Genomic DNA, 24,272 nt, shown 5'->3' on the forward strand with positions numbered 1-24,272 from the left:
CGAAACAAAATGTCTGCTCAGGCATTGAAGGAGTTGCTAAAGCGATGCAAAGAGGCAATCTCTAGCGGGCGGTTCCCCGACGCTATTGAGGCTGCCAACGATGCTCTCGAGGTCGATGAGGAAAACTACCAGGCGTGAGTACAACCTGTGACACGGATCATTGGTGATGTGACATGGTGAATGGTATAACCAAACTAACACAGAACACTGCTGCTAGGAAAGGCTCAATATCTCAACAAGGACAACACCGCCGCTTGCGCCGCCTACGACAAGGCTATCAAGCTGGAGCCCACCCAGCCCCTGGCGTACATTGGCCTGTTGCAGGCATGCAACGTTCGATCCAATGGCAAAAAGTACCTGGCCACCCTGATCGAGGTACTCAAGATTCTGTGCGGACAGGACCACCAGACCAAGGCCAACGACACCTACTGCAAAAGTGAACGGGCGATCTACTCACACGCCACCCCCGAGACACAGCTGGAGTTCACCAAACTGCAGATCCCCGGCTCGCCGCTCTTTTCGCTCATGGAGTCTGTCATGCCTAAACCGGCCTTTACCTACGAGAAGCTCGTTAAAATGGAGGAGGAGCAGGAAAAGAAGGCGCTCAACAAGGCACTGGCTGATGCTAACTTCACCATCACAGGCAAGAAGAAACGAACGCCCCAGCAAGTGCGGTACGACTTCCACAGCAAATCCAACCTGCCATTCTTGTACCAGGAGCTCATCAACTGGACCAACAATGACGAGCTGCGAATCGAGACAGAGAAGAAACTGCTCAAGTGCCGAGCAGATCTCTTGGCCAGTGCGCCTCCGGGCAAGGAGAAGGAACAGCTACATATGGAGGTCTCGGATATGGTCGATGGTGCCGTGGTCATCAAGGCACGCGACTCACTGGCCTGGGACCTGTATCTCGAGTGGCTTGATCCCCGGGATCTTGGCGACCTCCCCAGCGAGACAGTCAATGAGTACCTGGACTTTTTCTCTGAGACTGGTCTCCACAAGATTCTCAGTGGATACATTTATTCCGACATCTCCAGCATGGTAAGAACCAAGAAGGAGGACAAAAAGGACAATGAAGAAGGCGAGGATGGAGCGAAGGATGGAGAGGCTGCCGAAGATGGTGATATTGAGAAGACTGCAAAGGTCGACAAAAAGGAACCTAAGAAAGAGCCCAAGGAGCCCAAAAAGGAGCCTAAGGATTCCAAGGAAAAGGACGCTGCCGAAGGCGATGATGACCTCACTGGACTGGAGGAGAAGGACGGCGGCAATGACGAGGTTCTGTCGGAGGACATCACAACATACCTTTCCGAGGGTCTCAAGCAGGACCCCAAGTCGATCCTGGGTCACCGAATATCTGCTCAGTATTACTTCCACCACAAGGAGTATGCTGAGGCGATTCGAATGTGTCTTTCCGGTATTGAGACTGCCAACAAGTACCACGACACCTGGCTAAGTCATGTGAAGAACGCTCTCAGACATTTCAGCATCATTCTAGGAACCTGTTACATCTTCTACCAGGCCCCTAAGAACTTTGACAACGCTCTGGAGATCTTCAACGCAGTTCTCGAGGAGGAGCCCAAGAACGTGGCTGGTCTCGTTGGTAAGGGCCTGATTCTGGTAGAGAAAAAGCAGTGGTCAGAGGCCCGAACCCTGCTCCAGGAGGTTGTGGACAAGAACCCCGACAACAGCCAGGCTCTTTTCGAGCTGTCGTGGTGCTGTGTCTTGATGGGTGACTATGAACAGGGCCGAAAGGGTCTTGAGCATGTAATTGGCCTTGTCACCGGTTCCGACTCTGTTTCCCGGGACCTCCGAGCTCAATGCTATTGGCGAATTGGCCAGTCTTACGAGAAGGAGGGTCATGATGATACACAAGTCATTTTCCAGGCATACCTCAAATCGCTCACGGAGAACCCCAACTTTGCTCCCTCATACACTGCTCTTGGTTTGCTGTACGCTGACTCTGTTGGCGATCAGGCCCGAGCCTCTAAGTGTTTCTACAAGGCTCTGGAGCTCAGTGCACAGGAAATCAAGGCTGCCGAGAGACTGGCCATTGAGTTTTCTGACAAGGGAGACTGGGATGCTGTTGAGGTGATTGCGAACCGAGTCATTGGTGTGATGAAGGACAAGGTTGCGTGGCCCTACAGAGCCCTCGGTATATCATATCTCAACAAGAACGACTTTGGCAAGGCCATCGTCAACTTCCAGTGGGTTCTTCGAGTCGATTCCACTGACGTGAATGCTTGGACTGGCCTCGGAGAGGCATATAAGAAGGCAGGACGTCTGACGAGTGCTCTGAAGGCCCTTGAGCGTGCCAACCAACTCATTTCCAAGCAGGAGGGCGATGATTCTACTGATAACCAGCTCGACAAGTGGATTCCTGGCTATCTTGCTGCTGTTTCTCATTCCGAGCTTGCAGAGTACTCCGCTGCTCTGGAGATTCTTGAGAACATTCTCCAGCACCATCCCCACGAGAACATTGTTCTGCGAGCTCTGCAAACCACACTCAACAGCGCTGCTACTGCATCTATCACCGATGGACTCTACGTTGAGGGCGCCAATTACGCCATCAAGTCTCTGGAGTCGTGTGTCGTGAGTGTTGGCCTTGGCCACCAATCTCAAGATTTGTGGAAGTCTATTGGTGACGCTTGTGCGGTCTTCCTACGAGTGGAGAGTCAGATCCAGCGGTTCCCCATCGAGCTGGCGAAGAAGATCTTTTCCGGCATGTCTGCAGACAAGGTACGGGAGTTCAACAACTTTGCCGAGCGAAACTTTTCGTTCGACTCCAACCACGCTCTTCTCGTTCAGATTGGAGAGCATGACGGCCAGCCTCTGGACGGCGCTGATTTGGAGTACCCTACTCCCGTGACTCAGGAGTCCATCAACGTGCTCTACCTGACTGCCTTCAAATACTCTCTTCTGTGTGCTCGTCCCGACCCCTCCACCCAGGCTGCAGGATGGTATAATCTCGGTTTGGCCGAGCTAGGTCTGGCCCTCAAGGCTCAGGACAAGAGCGACGACAACCTCAACCTGGCTGCTTCTCAGTGTCTCAAGCGAGCCCTGCACATCGAGCACAAGAACGCCGACATTTGGAACGCATTTGGTGTGGCTTCTGTTCGGCTCAACGTTCGAGTCGCTCAGCATTGTTTCATCCGAGCTCTGACTCTCAACAACCGGGCTCCTCAGATCTGGGCCAATCTTGGTGCTCTGTACCTCGGTCAAGGCGACCTGGAGCTAGCCAAGGAATCCTTCAGTCTAACCCAGACCATGGATCCTGAGTTCGTTGAGGCCTGGCAGGGTCTTGGTATCATTGCCAGCGTTACTGGAGATGAGAAGAAGGCCCGGGCAAACTTCGAGCAATCCTTTGTGGTTTCCAAGGGTGTTCAGGACCTCGCCAAGCTTCTTTACGGACTCTCAGTGTTCGAGAAGGTCAGCTGCACTGGTTCTCGAGAAGTTGCAGTTGAGAACGCTACTCTCGCCTTGGACAAGCTGCTCAAGGCTAAACCCAACTCCAAGCTCGGTCTGCTGCTACGAGGATCTCTTTTGGAGTTCCAGGGTGACTACGAGGAGGCTGAGATTCAAATCACCAACCTCTGTAACGCTCTTGAGGTGCTCTACGAGGAACTGGAGTCTGATCATGACCTGGAGGATTTTGCCAAGGCCAAGTCTCAGCTCGCTCGAATTGCTCTTGGTATGCACGACTTCGAGGCTGCTATTCAGCACGCGGAGTTTGCTCTGGATGTTGCCCAGGAGCGACCCAACCTCACCAAGACGCGGCTCTCTGCACAAATCACGTGCGGCCTGGCCCACTTTTTTATCTCGCAGTTTGACGAGTCCATCTCGTGTTTCCAGCAGGCTCTTGAGGAGTCTGATGAGGATCAGGAGATTGTGGTTCTGCTTGTGCAGGTTCTGTGGGCCAAGGGCGGTGAGGCCCGTGATGTGGCTCGAGACCAGCTCTACGACTCTGTGGAGCACAAGGGATCCAATCTGCAGATTGCTCTTGTTCTTGGAGCTATTGGTCTGGTGGAGGACAATTCCGACCTGCAGGATGCTGCACTTGATGAGCTTAACGGCCTGTCTCTGGATCTGAAGCTCAAGGACACTGGCAACAAGCTCGAGTGGGTGACATCACTACTTGCTAAGAGTCTCACGGGATCCGATTTTGAGGCTGCCCTGCCCTGGAGACGGTCTGCGTTTGTCAACCACTCCGAGTACAAGGTGTGGAGCCATGTGGACAAGAAGATTGCTCTGCAGGTGGCCAACCAGAACGCTCTCAACCGAGCAAGCTTTGACTACACACAGCTTTCTGATGCTCTGGTGGATATTGGTACCCTGGAATGTGCCCAGCGAGCTCTCTTCCTGCGGCCCTCTTCTGTTGACGCGTGGAAGACTCTTGCTGGGTGTGTTTAAATTAGATTGAGATAGATAATGGATATATGTTGGACTGCTGTAAGAGTAAAATAGAACGTTTTACTTATTTATTTCAATCTCGTAGTTAACATGAAAAAAAGTAGAGAGTATTTCTAGATGTCAGTATATATCTGATCACCAGTGTTCCCGTCCGACCAACTAGTTTCCTCTGAGGTCGTTCTCGCCACATTCGAAATTGCATCCTAGGCCACTTCGGTACTCTCTGATTCCTTGGCTCCAAAGGGTCAACTTCTCCATATGACTGTGGAGCACCTTCTTATCGTTCCACACGTCATTGATGTAGCTCTTATTGAGACGCCGGACATCTTTTCCTGTGAAGTCATGTAACACTTTGATCAGTTGAACAAAAGTGGTTCTGTTAGTAACTAGTACGTTGACATATTGTTCATTGTCGCAATTGTTACCAGTTTGCACAACACAACTGATTACGTATGTTTGCCTTCCATTGTTGGAAGGACACTTAATGTCAGGCTCAGGGATAACATGGCTGCCCACATCGAAAACCTCCTTTCCTTTGTATGTGTCCTTTCGGCATCCGCTCACATCGTCCTCTTCCTCGATCTCTTCCACGGCGTCTTCCTCGATCTCTTCCTCGACATCCTCTTCCTCGATCTCTTCCTCGGCCTCTTCCTCTCCGACGTCACTAGGTACCTCGTTTCCAGAAGCAACCAAAAATTCCTCAGGAACTCTCTGGTTGTCATTATCGGTCAAGTCTCCATCAGGGCCAACCACCCCGTCAGTGCTTTCCTCTGCACCAGAGTCACCCTCTTTAGCAGAGTTTTCCTCATCGCCAGAGCTTTCGGCCACATCGGAGACTGTCTCTTGCTCATTATCCGGGGAGGAAACTTCAGCAGCAGTGCGAACAGCAGTCTCTGCCGCGGCGACAAGAGCATCAAACTCATCAGATACATCAGTGGCATCATAATATTCCTCCTCGGAATTATTGGCGGAAGGATCCTCGTCAGCGACAGGCCTGTCGATGCTAGGCTCTCCCGGGCCATCATCGTCGCTCTTGTCGGAAGGAGAAGGCTCGTCTCTTTTTTGACGCTTTCTACCTGTGCTGATTGAGTCCGGTAGCTTGCGCTTGTTGGAATGTTCAACGGCGGGGGAAGGCTCTCGTGAAGAAGGGGCGGAAAGAGAGGCTGCTCGCGCCGCTTCAATGGTACGACTAACACTGGCTGCGATAGCAGAAATTGCTGCATCGGGGAGCGGTCGGTTATCAGAAGCGGTGCTTCGGGCTCGGGAAGAAGACGCAACAGGGGGGTCTTCAAGAGACGTGTGTGGTACTTCTGGCGGCGCTGTGGCTTGAGGTCGGAGTGCACGGACTCCAGGACGGGAACGTCGACGAGGGTTGCGTCGGGTAAGGGGGCGGATCTCCGTTTGAAGTTCTTCTGCTTCTTGTCGATTTTCGGGAGCGGGTGAGATACGGCTGGCGTTATTGATGGTGGCCCACATAAGCATTGGGGGTGGCTTGCGAGTCATTGGTGAGCGAATGGCGATTGATCTGGGGGTTGGTGCTTGTTGATGTTGGTTTGTGGAGTTTTTATAGGACCACCCGCTCTGCTTTTATAATCATTTTTTCCGTGTGGTTCACATTGATTCGTTTGGTGAAGATGGTGTGGCAGAGACGATTGCATGAAAAAACACAAGGACAACCGAGGCGGCCCCAAAGTCCGAAGTGGGGGCTGTGATGGTTTACAACCATTCTGTATATGAATATAGTGCTTCATGTATGACAATGTCGTGGGTGTCAGCTAAAGGATCAGACTGTACCATATAGCGCTTCACTCGTATGTACTGTACTGTACCATTACGATACTGTGTTATCTAGATAATCTTTTTCAACTGTAACAGTAAGGTTCGTTATCGGAGAAACTAAAAAAACAGAAAGGGGGAATATACATACACACAAGCACTTGAACCATGCTCCATTATTTTCAGCCGCTAGAAAGGATGAAACAACCCCAATAACATCTTGCGTATGTTTTTCTGGAACTGTTTTACCCACTTGACGGCCTCAATCAGCCCCACCCAACGGAGTTTCAGCGCAGTGTGTCGCACTTGCATGAGATGAGGTTGTGACAGCAGGAGGTACGAATCTGTGGACCGGGTTGAATAGCGGTTACTTGAGAAGAGGGAATCTTGAGGTGCAGTACTGTACATTAGTAACACAGTACATACTATAGTAACATCTGTCAGTCTCCTTGGGAACTTACGTCTACTCAGGTGCCTCATCGCAACAGCCAAGTATCTAATTGAGCGCACCCAGACCAAGGTGAAGCTTACTTCCAAGACAGGCAGGCCAAACGTGCAACTGAAACAAGCCCCAGAAAAGCCACACGGCGACACCAAGAGAGTGAGTATCGTATGGTAGCTACTTGTATTGGGGCATTTCAAAAAGAGAAACCAAAGAACTGAAACAGCCCCTCCGCTCTTGATACAGAACTACCCTCCCATCGATTTGAGCACAATCATTTCGGGAATCTTCCTCAAGAACGACAAGGCTCATTGAGGTTGGGGAGTCTCACAGTACGGCATCGTGTTGTAATCTCCACGGTTGGTTTTTAGTGAGATGCTTCTTTAGCGTCGTTGAAGGCGTACTTTGATATCTACAGTATCTCTATCGAAGAGGACGCAACTGTACTGTATGTACTCCAGAACAACCCCGCCAGAACAACCCCTCCAGAACAGCCCCTCCAGAACAAGCCTCGGTGGTAGAGTAGAGTCGCGGCAACTCTTGGTGTTGTGATGTTGTCATTTGATCAAGCTGTCGCGGTGCTGACATCACACACTCCAAGGCCTTCTCTCTGGGCCAGAGCCACAGTTCTACTTGTACACATGATACTCCACAGAACAGGATACTGCAGTACAGAAAAGTGTAGCTACTGTAAATACAGTATATATATACACGTACTGCACATCTACAATATAGCTACTTCTGCCATTATACAGTAAGATCATTATTATACACAAAATCATCTCCAAGAACCAGTACAGTGGCTGATTTCTGGCCAATTAACCGCCATTCGTCTGAGAATGAAGCCAAACGTTGGTACAAGAGTTGGTGCCAACAGGGGCTCGGTAAGCGTGAATCCCCGAAGAATGCAAGGTCGCGTTTCTCTGATAGGCACCGGCTCTTTCGTGTGTGTCCTCTAGATCATTGTAGAAAAAAATGTGCATACTTCTCAGTTCTACACCAGGAAACCTCTCACCCAACCTCTCGATCAATTTCATGTAAGTGGTTCCCTTTGAGATCAGGACATCCAAGAACTCTTGCCCTTCCACGTGCAAACTGATAGGGTAGTAAGAATCACTTCTGTCTAAGGGATGAACACAAGAAAAGGCAATATCTAGTTCACCGTGATCCTCCTCTTCCTCCCTTCCGTTCTCTTCGTCTTCGTTCTCTTTCTCTTTCTCCTTTTCTCCCTCCTCCTCCTCCTCCTCTTCGTCAGTGTCTTGGTGGAGAGCTCGGGCTCCCTCCCTAGAATAAACAATGTCTGAATCATCATCGGACAGCGGAGTGTGACGTTCAATGGATTCTGTAGTATTCATCTCCTCATCACTGATTTGCCCCTCTTCCTCATCAGGAGGTTGGGAAGAAACTTCAAGCAGCGAATCAACAGTGGACTGAGTAGAAATATTTGCAGCCGTTCCGGTGGTAGTTCCTCCTAGACTTCGAGAAGCATGGTCCTCGTCCAGGACAGAACCGAGAGAGTCGGGAGCCTGGTTGTCCACTCTCTCCTCTTCGGGGTCTTTGCCAGAGGCACAAACTTTTGGACGCTTAGGAGATGGCTCAGGGGCGTCATCATCGGATTGATGTCGTTTGCTGGCGGTTGGGGCTTCAGACACTGGAAGGGTGTGTGGACTCTCGCTGAGAGACTGCTCGGGCGCAGGAGAAGCGGAAGTGAGACGGCGAGCATCTGCTGTCAACATATCCATCCGCTTCTGCTTCACTTCATCAGCGTGCCCAGAGGCAAGTAGTCGAGGAAAAGACGAAGAAAGCACAATCTGTCTTGGGGTGGCACGCTTTTTCACAGGAGTAGCTGGGTCCTTGGAGGAAGAAGCGACAGGATCAGGTTCTTGAGAAGCCGACTTGGGTGAAGCAATGGCACCTTTGTTTTTAACAGATATCTCGTCCATCCGCTTCTGTAGACTTTCATCGACGAACCCAGTGGGAAGAGATGAAGGGAGGGCAATCATTCTTGGGGTGGCACGCTTTTTCATAGGAGGAGCTGGGATCTTGGAGGGAGAAGCGACAGGCACACGTTCTTGAGAAAACAACTCAGTCGAAGCAGAGACACCTTTGTTTTTAACAGATATCTCGTCCATCCGCTTCTGTAGACTTTCATCGACGAACCCAGTGGGAAGAGATGAAGGGAGGGCAATCTTTCTTGGGGTGGCACGCTTTTTGATAGGAGGAGCTGGGATCTTGGAGGGAGAAGCGACAGGCACACGTTCTTGAGAAAACAACTCAGTCGAAGCAGAGACACCTTTGTTTTTAACAGATATCTCGTCCATCCGCTTCTGTAGACTTTCATCGACGAACCCAGTGGGAAGAGATGAAGGGAGGGCAATCTTTCTTGGGGAGGCACGCTTTTTCACAGGAGTAGCTGGGTCCTTGGAGGAAGAAGCGACAGGATCAGGTTCTTGAGAAGCCGACTTGGGTGAAGCCGACTTTGTCTTAGACGAGGGTTGGGTAACGTATGGTCCAGACCTGTGTCTGGAACTGAAAGTCTTGCCGGATCTTAGAGCACCGGTGACTTTTCTCATCATTGCAGACTGTTTCCTTCGCGGGGGCATGGTTGCGGAGGTGGTGTTTGTTGCGGAGGTGGTTGTGGTTGTGGTTGTGGTTGTGGGTGTAGTGGTAGCTGTTGCTGGGTAAAGTCCAAACCAAGGTAGTGGCCTCAGCCTCTTTTATAACCATTTTCTCGTGTGGTTCATGTTGGTCTTGTTTGACGATGTTGCTTCTGGTGTGGCAGAACGGACAGCATGCATTGAGGTGACGTTTGGAGTCCAAGAGGCTTCAAAGGAGGGGCTGGCCAAGGGAGTACAGCCAGGCAGTCACTCATAATAAATGGATTGTCGGATCCACATATCACAAAAAGATCCTCTCTCACCGTACCTGTGCTGATTTCGAGTACAAGTACAAGTACAAGTACAGTACTGTACAGTACTTCAAGTGTTCAAGTGTACCGGTGCTGGCCACAATCCGTGGATCAAAGCTCGTGATCGGTGATGGTCTACTGAACAATACTCTGCAACTTGGGATGCTGAAACGGCCCTATTCGCGGGGCTTTCTCAACTAGGCTGCATTTTTGAGGTTCTCTTTTTGTCTTACTACAAGAACAAGACAATAATTCAGACATCCTCAAGGGGTGGCACTGCGACCGAATTTGGATAAAGTTGTGGCAAAAAAAGGGAAATAAAAAAGATAAAATTCAAAGATAAAATCGCGTGTGTGTTTATGTATGCGAACAAACCAGATGAAAGAACACGTTGAGACGATCAATACAATGTTTTTGCGGCTACTTGTACCTTCGAGAAAATGAACTGGTACTTTCAGCTTAGGTAATCACTAATTCGTTTGAATACAGTACTGTACTGTACCTGGAATCTCGTCTTGTTCTACTACACTCCAAAATCACACATCACTGTTTGCCTCATTCCCCTCAACACCACATTGGACCAAACAGCCCCAATTTGGACCCAGGCGACTCAATGGCTTTGGTTCAGTTCCAGGGTGTGGTACTGTACTGCCCCAAGATTTGTTGCAACCTCGAGATCTGGCCAACCAACAGACATTGTCGCCAACCTCGAACCGTGCCGGATGGGTTTTGCTTATTCGGGATACCGAGACAAGCAATGCCAGTGTCAAGACGGGGTGAAGTATGCAGTTTCAATACAAAAACCCATTCAACTACAATACTTTCTCATATCATCTACTGTAGAGTACTTGCCGTATATACTGTACATACTATTTCACCAACTGAACCCATCAAACCAACTCTTGAAAGAAGCTGACATTGCCGCCCACCTTCCTTCCGGATCTAGGGTGGTCTTGGAGGGAGATGGGGGAGACTCATCCGTATCAGAGTCGTCCACAAATCGGACTCTTTTTATTCCTCGTCTTTTAGTCTTCTTTTGTATAGGTGCTGGAGACTTCCCTTGACCAGGGTCATTCTTGTACCTCACTCGGCCCGACTCTGAGCCTTTGATCGTATCTTCAGTCTTACCAGAATCACCCCCAATCTTCACTCTCTTGACACAAGTGCCGGGAGTCTCGGTTGAAACACGCTTGGTACCTCGAGGAGGAGCCGGCTCAACATTTTCGGGCAGAGACTTTCCATCTTGGAGCACTTTCGCATAGCGATTGACAACTTTCATATGCTTCTGTGCTAGGTAGTCGATAATGCGTTGACTGATGGCATCCAATTTCAGATCACCACTGTAATCAGGGAGCTGATGTGATGCCAGACTGAAGGTCAGCGACTCTTCAACCAGCTGAGAGATGACAGCCAGATCCACGGCACCCATGTCAACAAGTGGAGGATGTGCCTGGACATAAGAATCGGATCGAGGGTCAGGAAAGGACAGGCTTGAAAGATGGTCGTGGAGGTTGTCAGGTGGGATCTTGACTGTTTGTCCGGGGAATTTCATTCGGAACAATGTAACGTTGCTGGATGAGCACGTTGTGAATGTCGTATCCAAAGGAGGATGTTGGACACAGAACCGAGCGGTATGTCTGGCTGGAAGCATCATATTATGAGGCAAGAAGGACTTGATAGTCTCGCTATGGTGAGCGTCTTTGGGAAGATCCACTTTCAAAAGAGGAGTTTGGTATGGTCGTCGTTTCTGTGCCACATGTCGTCTGGTCCGGTATTCTGAAAACAAATGACAAGAAATGTTGCGGAAGGCTTCCGCGATTTTGACAGGCACTTCATCCTCTTTTTCTGTCTTGTAAATGGAAACAATCGGATCAAAAGGATGAAGATTGGCAATTGCCATCTGGAGCTCTGTGGCAAGCCACTTGGTTTCTCCCCAACAGGGGTTCATGAACAGAAAGGCTTTGGGTTGACCATAAGTCTTCATGAAAGCCTTAAGAGCTCTCTGTAGCTTGTCTCTAACGTCGTTTGGGCGCATGGGTTGGAAGGCAGAAAGAGAAACGGTAGCTTGAGTGGTGTGGTCGATAAAGTAGATGAGGTAAGAGTTTCCCTGTTCTTCTCTGTAGAGACCAAAGAAGACCAATCCAGCTTTGTTGGCACTCGGATTTAGCGACTTGTGGGACACGTGGTGCTTGTGGATCTTCTTCCAAAGACTCATCATTTCGTCGTAGTGGAGCTGTTTTCTCGGTTTGCAGAGCTCGGCCCATTTTGTTTCCGAGCCATCCATGCTGCGAATACACCAAGGGAGAATCTGTTTAACCATTTCGACGGTGATGTCGGGTACTTTGAGACGAATCAGGTGCTCCGAAATGATACTGACAGAAGTGGTATAGTCCAGCAGAACGTGGACGGCAAACACGATCCACGGAACATGTTCCTTGGCAATCTTAAGGGTTCTTTCATTTGTAGACACGTTTCGTTGAACAATGAGATGTCCATCTTTCAGTTGATCGTTGTACTGCTTGCTTGTGACTAGAGGATAAGACGTCGAGATGGAATGGTACCAGATTGAAAAGCGACTCAAGTAGGAAACTTGTCCATAGGGAGTAGGCAAATCGAGACATTTCTCAGCTCTCTGAGATATGATGGTGGCGATTGATGGCGTGGAAGTTATCGTAATTGGAGGCATGGAGTTGGTGGCAGTAGGGGGCATGATTATTATGGTGATTTGATGCTGTGGATCATATGGCGACTGTTGTACAACATTATACTGTACATTGGTCCTATAATGACCTAATGAGGCCATGTTTCATGCTACTTCTTGTTTGTGTGGCAGACGCCCGTAGATCGAGAGTTGGTTTGATCATACAAAGAAAACATACTCTTGTTCATCACATTTGCGGTTGTGAGGCGTTGGTGTGGCAGAAGTCTAGGGGCACCTGGGTGCAGCGTTGTTTCATATCCTAGAGATGTCCTCTAGGTCCATTGACGTCACTATCGCAGACGGGTTTTTTTGAGTCACTCGTGGCACGTCCACCCAATATGGCATTACTCACTGTTTAATGGACCTATCGGGGCACGATCATGTCTGTGATATCCATCTCGTTAGTCTCAGGGGTGCGTGGATTATGCAGCCCCGCATTATCTCCTGCAGTCTCGGCTATTGTTTCCCGTTTGGTGACACCAGTCGGCCTCACGAGTTTTGAGTTTGGGGCTGAAACAGACAATCAATGTTGAGATGTACCCGTACGAGTACTCGAATGGGGTCTTTCAATGTAGTGCAAAGGGTCTCTAAGACTATCCTCAAGCCAGCCGGGGAAGTATAAATACCACCTTCTTCCCTGTCCAATTTCCTCATTAGTCTTCTGGTTCTACACCACAACTACAACTACAACTACTACTACTACTACTACTACAATGGCTGGCGGAAGAGGTCTCAGAAAGGGCATCAACAAGCCCACAATCCGTCGTCTTGCCCGACGAGGAGGCGTCAAGAGAATCTCCTCAAACATCGATCCGGACAGCCGAGACATTGTGAAGGATGTCATCAAGCAAGTGCTTGGAGACGCCCTTTTCTACACTCATCACGCCCGTCGAAATACCGTCACTGGTGTTGATGTGGTGCATGCCCTCAAGCGACAGGGCAGACCCCTCTATGGCTTTGATGCTTAGTCAAAGACCACTTTTGGCAACTCTTTACTGAATTAACATGCGAAATTGTAATGAGAGTAGTAGGCCTTGGGCGAGACGTCGTATTTCACATTGTATCGTAGCACCTCGAATTCGCCGACTGGAGAATCAAATACCAACTTTCGAGGTGATATATTAATACAATGAGATAGAGGAGGAGTTTTTGATCATTTTGGTACCACAAAGTGGTTCATTATTGCTTCGGATTATTGAATGATGACTGTCTGTTTTTCTCTATGGGTTCATGTTGGCGGAGTATAGTGGAGCACACACAATCAACAATAACAACAACAACAACACACACAGTGGATTGAAAGTGGACGTAATAAACAAGTACAACTACTTGTGGACGGCGTCAGGTACTTTCTTGAGAACATTTCTCTCATTCAGAGGACTTTGTACTAGCTATAGTCCACTTTGTATGCTCTGGAGAACAATGAAGATTCGAACAATAATATCTAATATTGGAAGAAAGAGGAGCTCTTCACGAGCGATTGGAAATCTGAAGACCAGTCGGGCAGAAAAATCGTGAAATCGGTGATCTAGGAATGAACATTGTCCGGAGTTCATATATTGCTCATTAGGGACACATTTCAGACTATTTTATATGATAATAATTGTTTATTTGTCCCCCCTTGTTCAATTGATAAAGCTTTGGTTTTGATCAACCAGATATTCGTCATTCTAGAGTCATCCCAGAGTTCTTTTTTTTTTTAATAACATAATACATTTTTTTTTTTTTCTGCATATACATTCATTTAATTATAACTTTGCTGTGAAAGAATAACCTTTGAAATGAATGTACGCTTACACGAATATTACTAATTAATGTCTTCTAACTGCACCCATGTCTTCTAACTGCACCCAGTATCCATTGAACATTATAAGTATTAATGCTGATTAGATAAGTTAACGGAACGACTTACAGGGACACCACGTTCCCATTGTGGCACACACCCTTCTGGTGGGCTTGCTCATTCTCTTCTGGTGTGTGCTTGTTCATTCACCAGGAAAAGATTCTAGATCAGTGAAACTCTTAACAGGATGGATATCTCGTCTACGACCAAGCTGGTTCCTCTCATCATAATTGCCAGGAATCGCCAGGTATCCTACTACTGACAGACACCTTCCTCACCCCAATATAGTCCCTAAAAATTTCTGTGGCCGAGTCCACCTCGCGATTGTAGAGGTCCAGAACGTCATTATCGCGACTGCCAGAAAACTCAAAAGCACCTTACGGTATGTACTGTACTGTACTGCACTGTACCGATCTCACACACCTCCTACACAACATGATCGACTATATACATCATATCATTAACTGCTTTCATCACAACCACCTACTGGAGATCCTTGGAAACCATGTCCCGGCAAATGGGATGGTAGAAGTCCTTGTTCTTCTCGAAGGTCTCCTTGGCGAGCTTGGGGTCAACCGAGTTGAGAGCTCGGTAGCCGGGTCGAACAAACTTCATTCGACCCACGGTGGCCAGCCAGTCGGCCAGCTTGGGGTACTCGGACTCCACCTTGGCCAGGATGGCAATGGAGTACCACTTGGCAATCACCTCGGGGTTGGAGGAGTTGGCCAGCGAGTAAATGTCGCCCATATTGGAAATGAGTTCCTTCTTGTTGGCCCAGGAGAATCCGTCCTTGCCCTCGTACTCGCTCAGAGTGATGAGGAAGACCACCATCTGAGAGGAGTTGAAAGAGGCAATGTCCTTGGCAGAGAAGGCAGAGGCATCGGAGGCGTCCTTCCATCGGGAAGCAAGGCTGTAACACTCATCAGCCAGAGTAGTATCGAACTTGGGCTTGTTGGGGAGTCCGGGGGCAAACAGAGTCTTCTCCCAGTCAATGGCGTTCAACTTGTCGGTCACCTCCTTGTCGTTGGCATAGAAATCAAACAGGCAATCAATGAACTGGTAGGTATCCAGGGACTTGTATCGGAAGTGCTTAAAGTAGTGCTTGACAAAGGGATCGAACTTGGCCTGGCCAATCTCGGTCTCCAAAAAGAAGAGGAATGTGGATCCCTTCTCGTAGGGCACAGAGGAGAAGGCATCATCAGGGTCAGCACCCCCGTTGGGTTTGAGATCAACGACCAGTTGGGTGTACGACTCCTGGACGGGGTCTCGGGACATGAGTTTGACACTCTCCTCCAGAGCGTTCCATCCGATGATGGCAGAGAAGTGTCGCTGCTGCTCACCCTCTAGAGCACCAACGATTCGTCGCTCAAGATACACGGTCCAGCCCTCGTTGAGCCAGAAATGTTCCCAGGAGCAGTTGGTGACCAGGTTACCACTCCACGAGTGGGCCAGTTCGTGTGCAATCACATCAACATTCTGTCGGTCTCCAGAAACCAGGGTAGGAGTGGCAAAGGTGATGTTAGGGTTTTCCATTCCTCCGTATGGGAACGAGGGAGGCAGCACCAGCACATCGTACTTCTCCCACTCGTAGGGGAAGACAATGTTCTCTGCTGCGTTGATGAACTTTTCGGTGTCGGCCTCAAACTCATACTGGCACTTGTGGAGGTCACAGGGCTCGGAGTAGACGTCGGATCTGGGGCCAATGGGGGCAGAATCGAGGTCTCCTCCGGCCAGAGCAAACAGGTAGGCCGGGATAGGCACCTTTTGCCGGAACACAAACTTGCCGGTGTCGTTACTGGACTTGATGGGCAGACCAGAGGCGACAACGGGGTGGTCGGACTCAATCTCGATATCGAAGGTGGACTTGACGGAGGGTGTATCGAAGGCGGGCATGACGGATCGGGCGTGGATGGCCTGGCACTGGGAGAAGAAGTAAGGCGCCTTCTTTCCGGCAGTCTGTTCGGGAGTCAGCCATTGGAGAGCAGTGCAGGAGGGGGTGGTGGAGTAAGCGATCTTGACCTGGAGCTTGTCGCCAGAGTTGGGGGGCAAAGTGATGGTCAAGGGTGATCCAAAAATGTTGTGTCGCTCACCGATGGAGAAGTCGGCTTTGTGTCCGTTGACTTGGACCTCCTGGATGTCGAGGTAGGAGGTGTCCAGAACGAGGTTTTTGGGGCTGTTTTCCACCGTCAGGTCGTAGGTGACCGATCCTGCGAGCTTCTGGTCCGTCCAGTCGACCTTGAGGCAGACGGTGGTGTTTGTCGGCTTGAAGTGTTCGTAGTTGGACAGAGTGGAAGGGTCTCTCTCGGGGCCCTTTTTCTGGGGGACTCGGTGGGGCAAGAGTCTGGCTGCGTGGGACATGGTTCGTCGATGTGGTGCGCGTACAAGGGACCGGGTTACAACGCCGCTAAGTGCTCGTAGACTGAACATGTAAAAATCGGCAGAAGGGGGGTCTTTTTATGGGTACGAGGCACTGGACCTGCGAAACTTTATTTGGGACCTGCGAAACCTAACTTCTGGCCATGCATTTGCAGGTAGGGATCCGATGCATAGGCGAAGTTAAAAAGTGCCGTGTGGGATGGGGCAGGGTGTGGGTGCGGTGTTGGGGGCTGTTGGAGAGGTCCCATCAAGTAGCTGAGTGTTGGGAAGTGTTTTTCCGCCGATTTGGCGCTGGTTTATGGCTTGAATTTTCCAATTCCGCCAACCACGCGTCCAGAAAATACCCGTCTATTCTTGTCCCCACCTTCCCACTAGACTAAAACTCGTATGAAACTGTATCATACTGTATACTACCAGCGAGAACAAGTACGAGTATGTACGGTAGCCCGATATACGACTGAAAGTAGTTGCTACGGGAGCTTGTTGAAATAGAGCCATATTTCAGCTCTGTCTTATTGCAAAGAGAGCGACAAAAGGAGTATTTGCACCAGAGATGGCACGTGTTCCGCCTTCTGACTTGTCTCAGCCAGGCTCTGTAGCTAGTGTAGGATTGTTTTGTACAACGGGATGAGGTGACCACAAACAGAAGACAATGATCAATATATATTATATATATATATAATATATAATAACATGATTCGACCCCCGTCCCTCCTGAATTTTCTTCTTTTCTCTTCTTTTTGGCTCAATGCCATTGCTGCCGTGGGTGACCTCCTCGTCTGTCTTGTCTCTTCGCGCTTGCTAATACGCGGACTCCGACGAGCTACCTATCTGAGAGCTAGATCCCATCTAGCTTCAACATCGCTGGGGCTAGTGATGTCATCCACATGACCGTGTGGACGGGGTTAATGGAGCTAAGTGTGTCTCACCGACGAGTGAGGGCGGTTGCGGGGACTGGAGGAGTCTCGGAGAGATTGTCCTTCTTTTGAGCTCTGCAGCTACCCAATCAAGTTCACTCATCCCGAGCCGTGACGTAACGGTGAGTATGTCGGTCAATTGGGGGTAGTGAACGTTTCGGAGCGGTCGGTTGTAGGCGGGTGGGTATCACAGGTGGTCTTGATTGTAGGAGTAAGAATGTCTGGTTTGTTTTTGATTGGGCCAATGTTGGTCAAGATAGTGGTGATGTGGATGGTGGAGGTATTGGACATGTCGATACTGAGGTATTGAAGATGTCGATCTTGGAGGTATTGGACATGTCGATATTTCTCTGGGAGCCACACAATACGCGATCCAACACGCAAAATACAGGCTAGTCTGTTGATGGGGCTGATAAGAACCCTCAAACTAGCGTCATGGTAGTGCAATGAAGCCGGCACTAGACACTGGGTCGGGTAATTGCCTAAGGCTTGAGTCGAATAGAGTCGAATGGAGTTGGTTGTTGGTTAGTCTAGAGTCGACTCGCTCGACTGATTCGACTTGCTCGACTTGCTCGACTGACTCGACTGACTCGACCGAAGCTTGAGAGATCTAAATGTCACATGATATCATATGATAATCATCTATAGCAACTTCCTCGACCAATCCCCTTGCATTCCATTCTCCTCATCTTTCAATACAGCATATATCATCTCATCACTCTCAAACTCAACACTCTATATACAACTCCGATAAATTTTGCGACATAACTCAACTTAAAACGCCCACCCCAGATAAGATAAATGTGGGAATGCTACCGGTACGATATCGGACTACCATTCATGGAGTCTCAGAACAGCATAAAACTGAGTGATAATTTTTGGTATTATTTTCAACAAATAAATGAAGCCATTTAATTGGTATTTATGTATTGTCTTATTTTTTTCACAATTTACTTGAGTTTTGAAAACCCATTGCCCTCCCCAACACAACATCCAGCCAATAGAGAGACTGGAAGACGCTAATAAAACAGCCGTGCAACGTTGTAAGAGCTGAGATTAACCCAAGGAGCAGACATGATTGGTGGACTGGAGACGACCAAAACAGCAGCTATCTCCGATCGTCAATCATCGGTTACTTTTGTTTTGCTCAAACTGCGCCAGACTCCGTCACGTGACGTACAGTACACGGGTGAGCGGACATGTGCTCAACCCAACACAACACAACACACCATGCTATACTACAAGTAGCAATCACGGAGTATAACGGTATCGTAGCTACTCAAAACACCATTCACTAACTGCCAGTGGTAGAGGGAAAAGACAGATCAAGAGTAGTGAATATGACTGGCCAATGATAATACTACTAGTATGAGAGAATGGCCGCCAGATCCAGCTCCTCCACGTGCTCAACTCAACTCCACACTCCCAAACCAAACCCACCCTCCACCTGCAGATCAACCAAACTCTACATCTACACGACGATACACGAATTGGTCTTCGCTACACGTTCTAAGACGGTTTCTGAGCTACGACAGGACTTTTTACATCGACCAATCACACTTGTTCTTTTCATTGATTGGATTCTTCATCGACCGGCTTTTTTCCCCCTGACTGGCTTTTCATCGACTGGCTTTTCATCGACTGGCTTTTCATCGACTGGCTTTTTGCATTTCCTAGACATTCGTTTTTGTGACACAATCCCGAGAAGATGGATCTCGGCACAATCATGGCTTCCGTGTGAGTATTGGTGTGTGGCTTTGGTGGTGGGATCGGAGTGATCAGATCATGATCTGGCGGTTCGAGTGTGTGCTGGTGTGAACGCTGCTGGTGCGAGTACTGTGCAGGCGCGAGTACGGTGCTGGTGCGAGTACGGTGCTGGTGTGAGTACGGTGCTGATGTGAGTACGGTGCCGGTCAGAGTACGGTGCTGGTGCGAGTACAGTGCTGGTGCGAGTACTATGAGCCGGTATTTATTTCTTCTTTTTGTTAAGAGCTCGTGTCATAACAAGAGTCGTGTGAATTGTGTGGGAAATCATCAACCGACAAGACGATGGTAGAGATGTGAGCGGTGTGAGGGTTTGAGACCATGAGACCGATTCCAAGGCGATCATAAGACTGATTCCAGATTCAGATTAGTTCTCGGCACAATACCGGACGTCTTTTGCAACGTCCCTAAGCCACTCACTGATTCACCGGTCCAGTCTGACATCCGGAAGCTCTACAGAACGAAGCAGACGTTGTCTGTTCTGCTGCTTGGCCTGGGTCTGGATCTCCTACTGAATCATGCATGATCTTATATGAGATTCGGGCCCCAGCCAGTCATCTGATGTACCACTTTCTGCGTCTGCTTTAGATTCTATGCTTCTATGTCAGATTCTGTGCTTCTGACTGTGTGCTTACGGGCCTCCTTTTTGTCTGTGTCTGGTGATCCCGTCCAACATAATCGCATGTCACTCTCTACCGCAAAATCTAGTGAAACCCCCTCTGTCACTCTCATTCTCCAATAGTCATACTAACTCAGGGCCGGAGCAGTAGGCTCGAAAATCGTGTTCCACCCCCTGGACACAATTCGAACCCTCCAACAAACATCCACCAACTTCAACTACATTCTCCCGTTACACCGCTACTGGCGTGGCCTGGGCGCATCGGTGGCCCTTACAACCCCGGCGTTCACCACATACATGGTGTCTTACCGCCAATGTAAACGGTTTCTCACGCCGTATATAGGCGACGACTCCATGGCCAACTACGTCATCAGTGGCGCGGTCGCGGAACTGGCGTCGTCCTTCATCTGGACGCCCATGGAGGTGATCAAGGGCCGAATGCAGATTTCGTCGAAAAACATCAGCACGTTGCAAATCATCAAGCGTATCTACGCGACCGAGGGTCTGCGAGGCTTTTTCCGAGGCTACGTGATGGGCATTGTGGTGTTTCTGCCGCACTCGGTGGTCTGGTGGGTCACATATGAAAAGACCAAGGCGTGGATGGAGAAGCGAGGCGAGCTGGGGCTCAAGGAGTACGCTGTGAGCTCGGCGGCCGCCACATGTACTGCATCGGTGGCGTCCAACTTTCTGGACGTGGTCAAGACCCGGCAACAGCTGGCGGTGTCGGACGAGATTCGAGGCATGCGTCCGGACGACCAGAAAAGCGTGTTTCAGGTGGGCAAGAATCTGATCAAGGAGGTGGGCCTGGGCCGGGCGTTGTTCAAGGGCCTGCATATCCGGTTGCTTCACTCGCTGCCGTCCTCGGTGCTCAGCATGATCATTGTGGAGACGCTGAATCCTGACACCAAAAAGTCGAGGGAAAAGCACCATGGTGAGCAGAGACAATCTTTCGAAGCTGCTGATGTGTAGCTGGCTGGTGTCGGCCGGCAATACCATGAGCCAATGTATACTATAATTGCATTATTAGATTAGAAGGTGAGTTGCTGGTTCTGTGGAGGCAGCACGTAAAAGCAGACAAAATGAGGTGAGTCTTTGGTGGGCTAGATGATATGATAGTTTGTGAGTAGTTGGGTAGTAGCTGGGGAGGACTTGACAGTGTTGCGGTTGACCACTCCGATTCGGATTCGGATTGCCGATTGCCATTTTCGACCACCAACACACCGGAAGATTGTCCCACAAGGTCGCACACTCGATCAATGGTTGCTTCTTCTCACTAGACCCTGGATCCACACTACAGAGTTAGACGACTCTCGAAGTTGCTGCCGAGAGATTAGCCGGGACAATTACAACTAGCCCAACAGAGGGGTCCAATAGCAAGTTGCTTTTTCGACTGTTTCTGGCTACATTGGTAGCTCCGGGTAGCCACAGTAGTACTAGTACATACGTCCGATCTCGGCGATAGGGTACGAGAGCTGTACATTCAGGCAGGTGGGTGGTTAATTTTGGACGTGGTTATTTGGTTCCCGTAGCTGCTGTGGTGGCCGCTGGAGTGGCCGTTAGTTTTACTAGTCTGATTCATGTCCCCTGGCTCCTCCTTGAAGTTGTCTGAATCGTGTCTCACCGAAACGTCTCAGCCGTTGGTAAGTGAGACCATTGCAAGACAGTCTGGGGTTTTACGACCGTGGGGCTCGTATGATTGTCTATTCTATTGGGAACCGTACGAACGTCCCCCCGTATTCGCTAGTTCTCGTATTCGCTACTGTGCCCATTCAGTACTGTAAAGCCTGGAAATGGAGAGCCGATATCTATCCATGAGGAGAGAAAACCGCTCACCACCATCTCACGCCAGTGGCCAGCCAATGCATGAGCCGAGATCTACAGTGCTACCAAAACTCTGTCGACTAGTTGTGCTAGTGGAGGTGCTAGTGGAGATGCTAGTGGAGATGCTGGTACTACTGGTAATGGGGGCGATTGGTGGTGACGGAATCTCAGCTGGTTGGTTGTGATTGACAGACAAGGAGGTTTGTTATTGGTTAGTACCAGACAGTAGCCACAGTGTTATGATATCGCTCCAAACCAGCCATTCAAGCTCAGACTTTGCACTAGTGATCTCGAGTGTACAGTAGACTCGTACAAGACGGGTGATACACTGCAGGAACGACTCGGAGAGGCGATAATCATTGTGTGGATGGTGATTGGACGGGCTGGTTTCGAAGTTATCTCCCATTTTTCTCCTAGATTCATCGTTTTTCACGCCTGACAACATTCGAGGTTTAGTTATTTTTTTTAGGAGTTATTTTTTTTTTTTTTTTTGAAATTTCACTCTTCCTTAGCCCAGTCTTAATCCACCCTACCTGCATACGATAACGCCCACCTGGCAGACGTTCCAGACGATAAAGTTGACCGAGAGCTCCACAGGGACGGATTTGCACTGGACATTGGCGATCCTCACGAGCTGTGACCGATACCGAAGAGGCTAACCAGCCGTTGAAAGACAGGTGAAGCTGTTGAATGTCGGCAATTACGTCTCGCCATTGGAAACAATCTATACAGACTCCAGTCTCCACAGACTCCAGTATCCACCGACTCAAGTCCCCAGAGCCAAATAAACACCACCGCGTGCCACAATTCCGTCTATTGCAAGCCACCAAGACGCACACGTTGTAACCCTACACTGTGTACCTTACATGGAGGTAAGATTGGTGGAGGAGATGCTAAGAGTGCGTCGTCCGTCGGTGGGGTGATTGTGACAGGAGCCACGATAGATTGTGTGCATGGTGGAGTAATTGGCTGGCTAGTATACGTTGTTAGCAGCGTATTCTATACGGGGATGCAACAGCTGCAATGAGAGAGCCCAAATCATTCTCAATCACATAAATACCACCGTTGATACCCACTTAGATCCCCAGACAAGTAACATCTTCTCTTCCAACTCACTACCACCACCACCACCTCCACCTCCACCTCTACTACAATGGTCTCCGCCAAGTACCTCGCTCTCACCACCCTCGCCGCCTCCGCCGCCGCAGCTCCCGCCCCCGAGATTGTCGCCCGACAACTCTCTCTGTCCGGACCTCTTGGAGATGTGACCTCGATCGTCAACACCGTTCTCGGCCTGGTTGTCGGCACTCTGGACGCCGTTCTCAAGCCCACCGGAACCACTCCTGACGAACAGCAGGTTCTCGCCTCTTCCTTCACCTCTCTTAACGGCGAGCTGACCACCCTGATCAAGGACCTCGAGACCGTCCCCATTGTTGGAACCGTCGCCACCATTCTCTATGGAGTGGTTGTGTCCCCCCTGGTCACTTCTCTGCTGACCCTGCTTGAGCACGTGCTTACTCTGGTGGTTGGCCTGCTGGTTGATGGACTGGTCCACCCTCTGGTGTCCGCCCTGACCCTGCTGCTCGGCACCATCTCCACCCTGACCTCGGTGCTTGCTCCCCAGCTTCCCAACCTCGCCGGCGACCTTACCTCGCTGCTCAGCGTCGTCACCGCCCTTCTCGGCAAGATCTAAGCGACTTTTCCTGCTGTGCCTGGCGCACCTTTCTCTTCTTCTCCCTAGCGGATCGATTTAACTCTTTTCAATTTAAACTGTGCGAATACTTTAACTAATAATAGTGACGAGAGCGTGGCTAAAGTAGTTACCAACTACATTGGTCGAGTGTTCAACAAAAGACAGAGCCTGTACTTAACTAGTACAGTACTGAACATCAGTTTGAAATTTTGTAGTCAGTCGCAATCGGGAGCTACATGGCCAGACCATTTCGGAGGCATAGTGACCAACGGAAATGGAAGATGGACATGATGAACTTGTCTTGTGTCTTTTGATACTCATTCAGTGTACTGTAGTCCAGAGCGATAGGTGACTGTGTCAGACGGCCTTGGTGAGGACCACAAGTTGGCGAGGTGGGCTCTGTAGGTCTATGGGTGACCGGTGGAGTTGAACACTGGTGAGCCAATAACTGATTGATGCCTCTTACTCCGTCCCTGGTGACCGTCCAGCCAGGTCGATGACTGTCGGACTTGAGGTAAAGATGGCTGATCTGTGGGATTAGGATCGATCCTGTAGGAAAAGAGTCATTAGACACGTTTTTTTTGTGCAAAATCCTTTACATTCAAAGAGCCCGGTCGTCTGAGATTCTGGTTCCTTCTTCAGATATCATATTCCCTGTTTGTGAAGCCACAAGGTGGTCGGTCGGTCGTCGAGCTTCACTCCGTCTTCTCAGACATTCCATTCTCTTCTCAGTCTATTATCTTCTCAGTCCATTCTCTTATCAGTCCGTTTTCTTCTCGTCATCAATCTCTCCTATGTTTCAAAACTCCTTTTTTTCAACCGGTGAACTGAAAGAGCGTGAAAACCAGCGAAAGGACTCGTGAGATATCCATTCGTCAGTGCTTGTTAAGCATCAGTGACTCGACATCTGTGCACGTCCCCTGATCGGGAAGGAAGTCTTCAGTCGAGACTCGGTAGACTTTGGTACTCGAAGTAAAGGAGGTGTTGCGATAGTAAATGCCGGAA

At 49.5% G+C, this 24,272-nt stretch overlaps 9 protein-coding genes across 9 annotated transcripts; 5 read left to right on the forward strand and 4 right to left on the reverse strand.

The window, feature by feature from the left end:
- Positions 1–9: 9 nt before the first annotated feature.
- YALI1_F00307g (uncharacterized protein) lies at positions 10–4,407 on the forward strand (the record flags this gene model as incomplete). Its single annotated transcript, XM_068283204.1, has 2 exons — positions 10–134; positions 204–4,407. The coding sequence occupies 2 exons, from the start codon at positions 10–12 to the stop codon at positions 4,405–4,407; spliced, it is 4,329 nt and encodes a 1,442-aa protein (XP_068139305.1).
- Positions 4,408–4,566: 159 nt separating this feature from the next.
- On the reverse strand, positions 4,567–5,910 carry YALI1_F00366g (uncharacterized protein; the record flags this gene model as incomplete). Its single annotated transcript, XM_504813.3, has 1 exon — positions 4,567–5,910. One exon carries the CDS (start codon positions 5,908–5,910, stop codon positions 4,567–4,569), a length of 1,344 nt encoding a protein of 447 aa, XP_504813.3.
- Positions 5,911–7,443: 1,533 nt separating this feature from the next.
- On the reverse strand, positions 7,444–9,228 carry YALI1_F00399g (uncharacterized protein; the record flags this gene model as incomplete). Its single annotated transcript, XM_504814.3, has 1 exon — positions 7,444–9,228. One exon carries the CDS (start codon positions 9,226–9,228, stop codon positions 7,444–7,446), a length of 1,785 nt encoding a protein of 594 aa, XP_504814.3.
- Positions 9,229–9,367: 139 nt separating this feature from the next.
- On the forward strand, positions 9,368–9,734 carry YALI1_F00400g (uncharacterized protein; the record flags this gene model as incomplete). The annotated part of the gene is made up of 2 exons (XM_068283205.1): positions 9,368–9,439; positions 9,486–9,734. The coding sequence occupies 2 exons, from the start codon at positions 9,368–9,370 to the stop codon at positions 9,732–9,734; spliced, it is 321 nt and encodes a 106-aa protein (XP_068139306.1).
- A 673-nt stretch (positions 9,735–10,407) lies between these two features.
- Positions 10,408–12,336, reverse strand: YALI1_F00430g (uncharacterized protein; the record flags this gene model as incomplete). The annotated part of the gene is made up of 1 exon (XM_504815.3): positions 10,408–12,336. The coding sequence occupies one exon, from the start codon at positions 12,334–12,336 to the stop codon at positions 10,408–10,410; it is 1,929 nt and encodes a 642-aa protein (XP_504815.3).
- Positions 12,337–12,947: 611 nt separating this feature from the next.
- On the forward strand, positions 12,948–13,202 carry YALI1_F00436g (uncharacterized protein; the record flags this gene model as incomplete). Its single annotated transcript, XM_504816.1, has 1 exon — positions 12,948–13,202. One exon carries the CDS (start codon positions 12,948–12,950, stop codon positions 13,200–13,202), a length of 255 nt encoding a protein of 84 aa, XP_504816.1.
- A 1,358-nt stretch (positions 13,203–14,560) lies between these two features.
- Positions 14,561–16,504, reverse strand: YALI1_F00472g (uncharacterized protein; the record flags this gene model as incomplete). Its single annotated transcript, XM_504817.3, has 1 exon — positions 14,561–16,504. One exon carries the CDS (start codon positions 16,502–16,504, stop codon positions 14,561–14,563), a length of 1,944 nt encoding a protein of 647 aa, XP_504817.3.
- Positions 16,505–19,735: 3,231 nt separating this feature from the next.
- Positions 19,736–20,722, forward strand: YALI1_F00504g (uncharacterized protein; the record flags this gene model as incomplete). The annotated part of the gene is made up of 2 exons (XM_068283206.1): positions 19,736–19,782; positions 19,891–20,722. The coding sequence occupies 2 exons, from the start codon at positions 19,736–19,738 to the stop codon at positions 20,720–20,722; spliced, it is 879 nt and encodes a 292-aa protein (XP_068139307.1).
- Positions 20,723–22,727: 2,005 nt separating this feature from the next.
- Positions 22,728–23,267, forward strand: YALI1_F00534g (uncharacterized protein; the record flags this gene model as incomplete). The annotated part of the gene is made up of 1 exon (XM_504819.3): positions 22,728–23,267. One exon carries the CDS (start codon positions 22,728–22,730, stop codon positions 23,265–23,267), a length of 540 nt encoding a protein of 179 aa, XP_504819.1.
- Positions 23,268–24,272: the final 1,005 nt, after the last annotated feature.

This window comes from Yarrowia lipolytica, chromosome 1F (assembly GCF_001761485.1).
Source record: "Yarrowia lipolytica chromosome 1F, complete sequence".
NCBI classification, from domain to species: domain Eukaryota; kingdom Fungi; phylum Ascomycota; class Dipodascomycetes; order Dipodascales; genus Yarrowia; species Yarrowia lipolytica.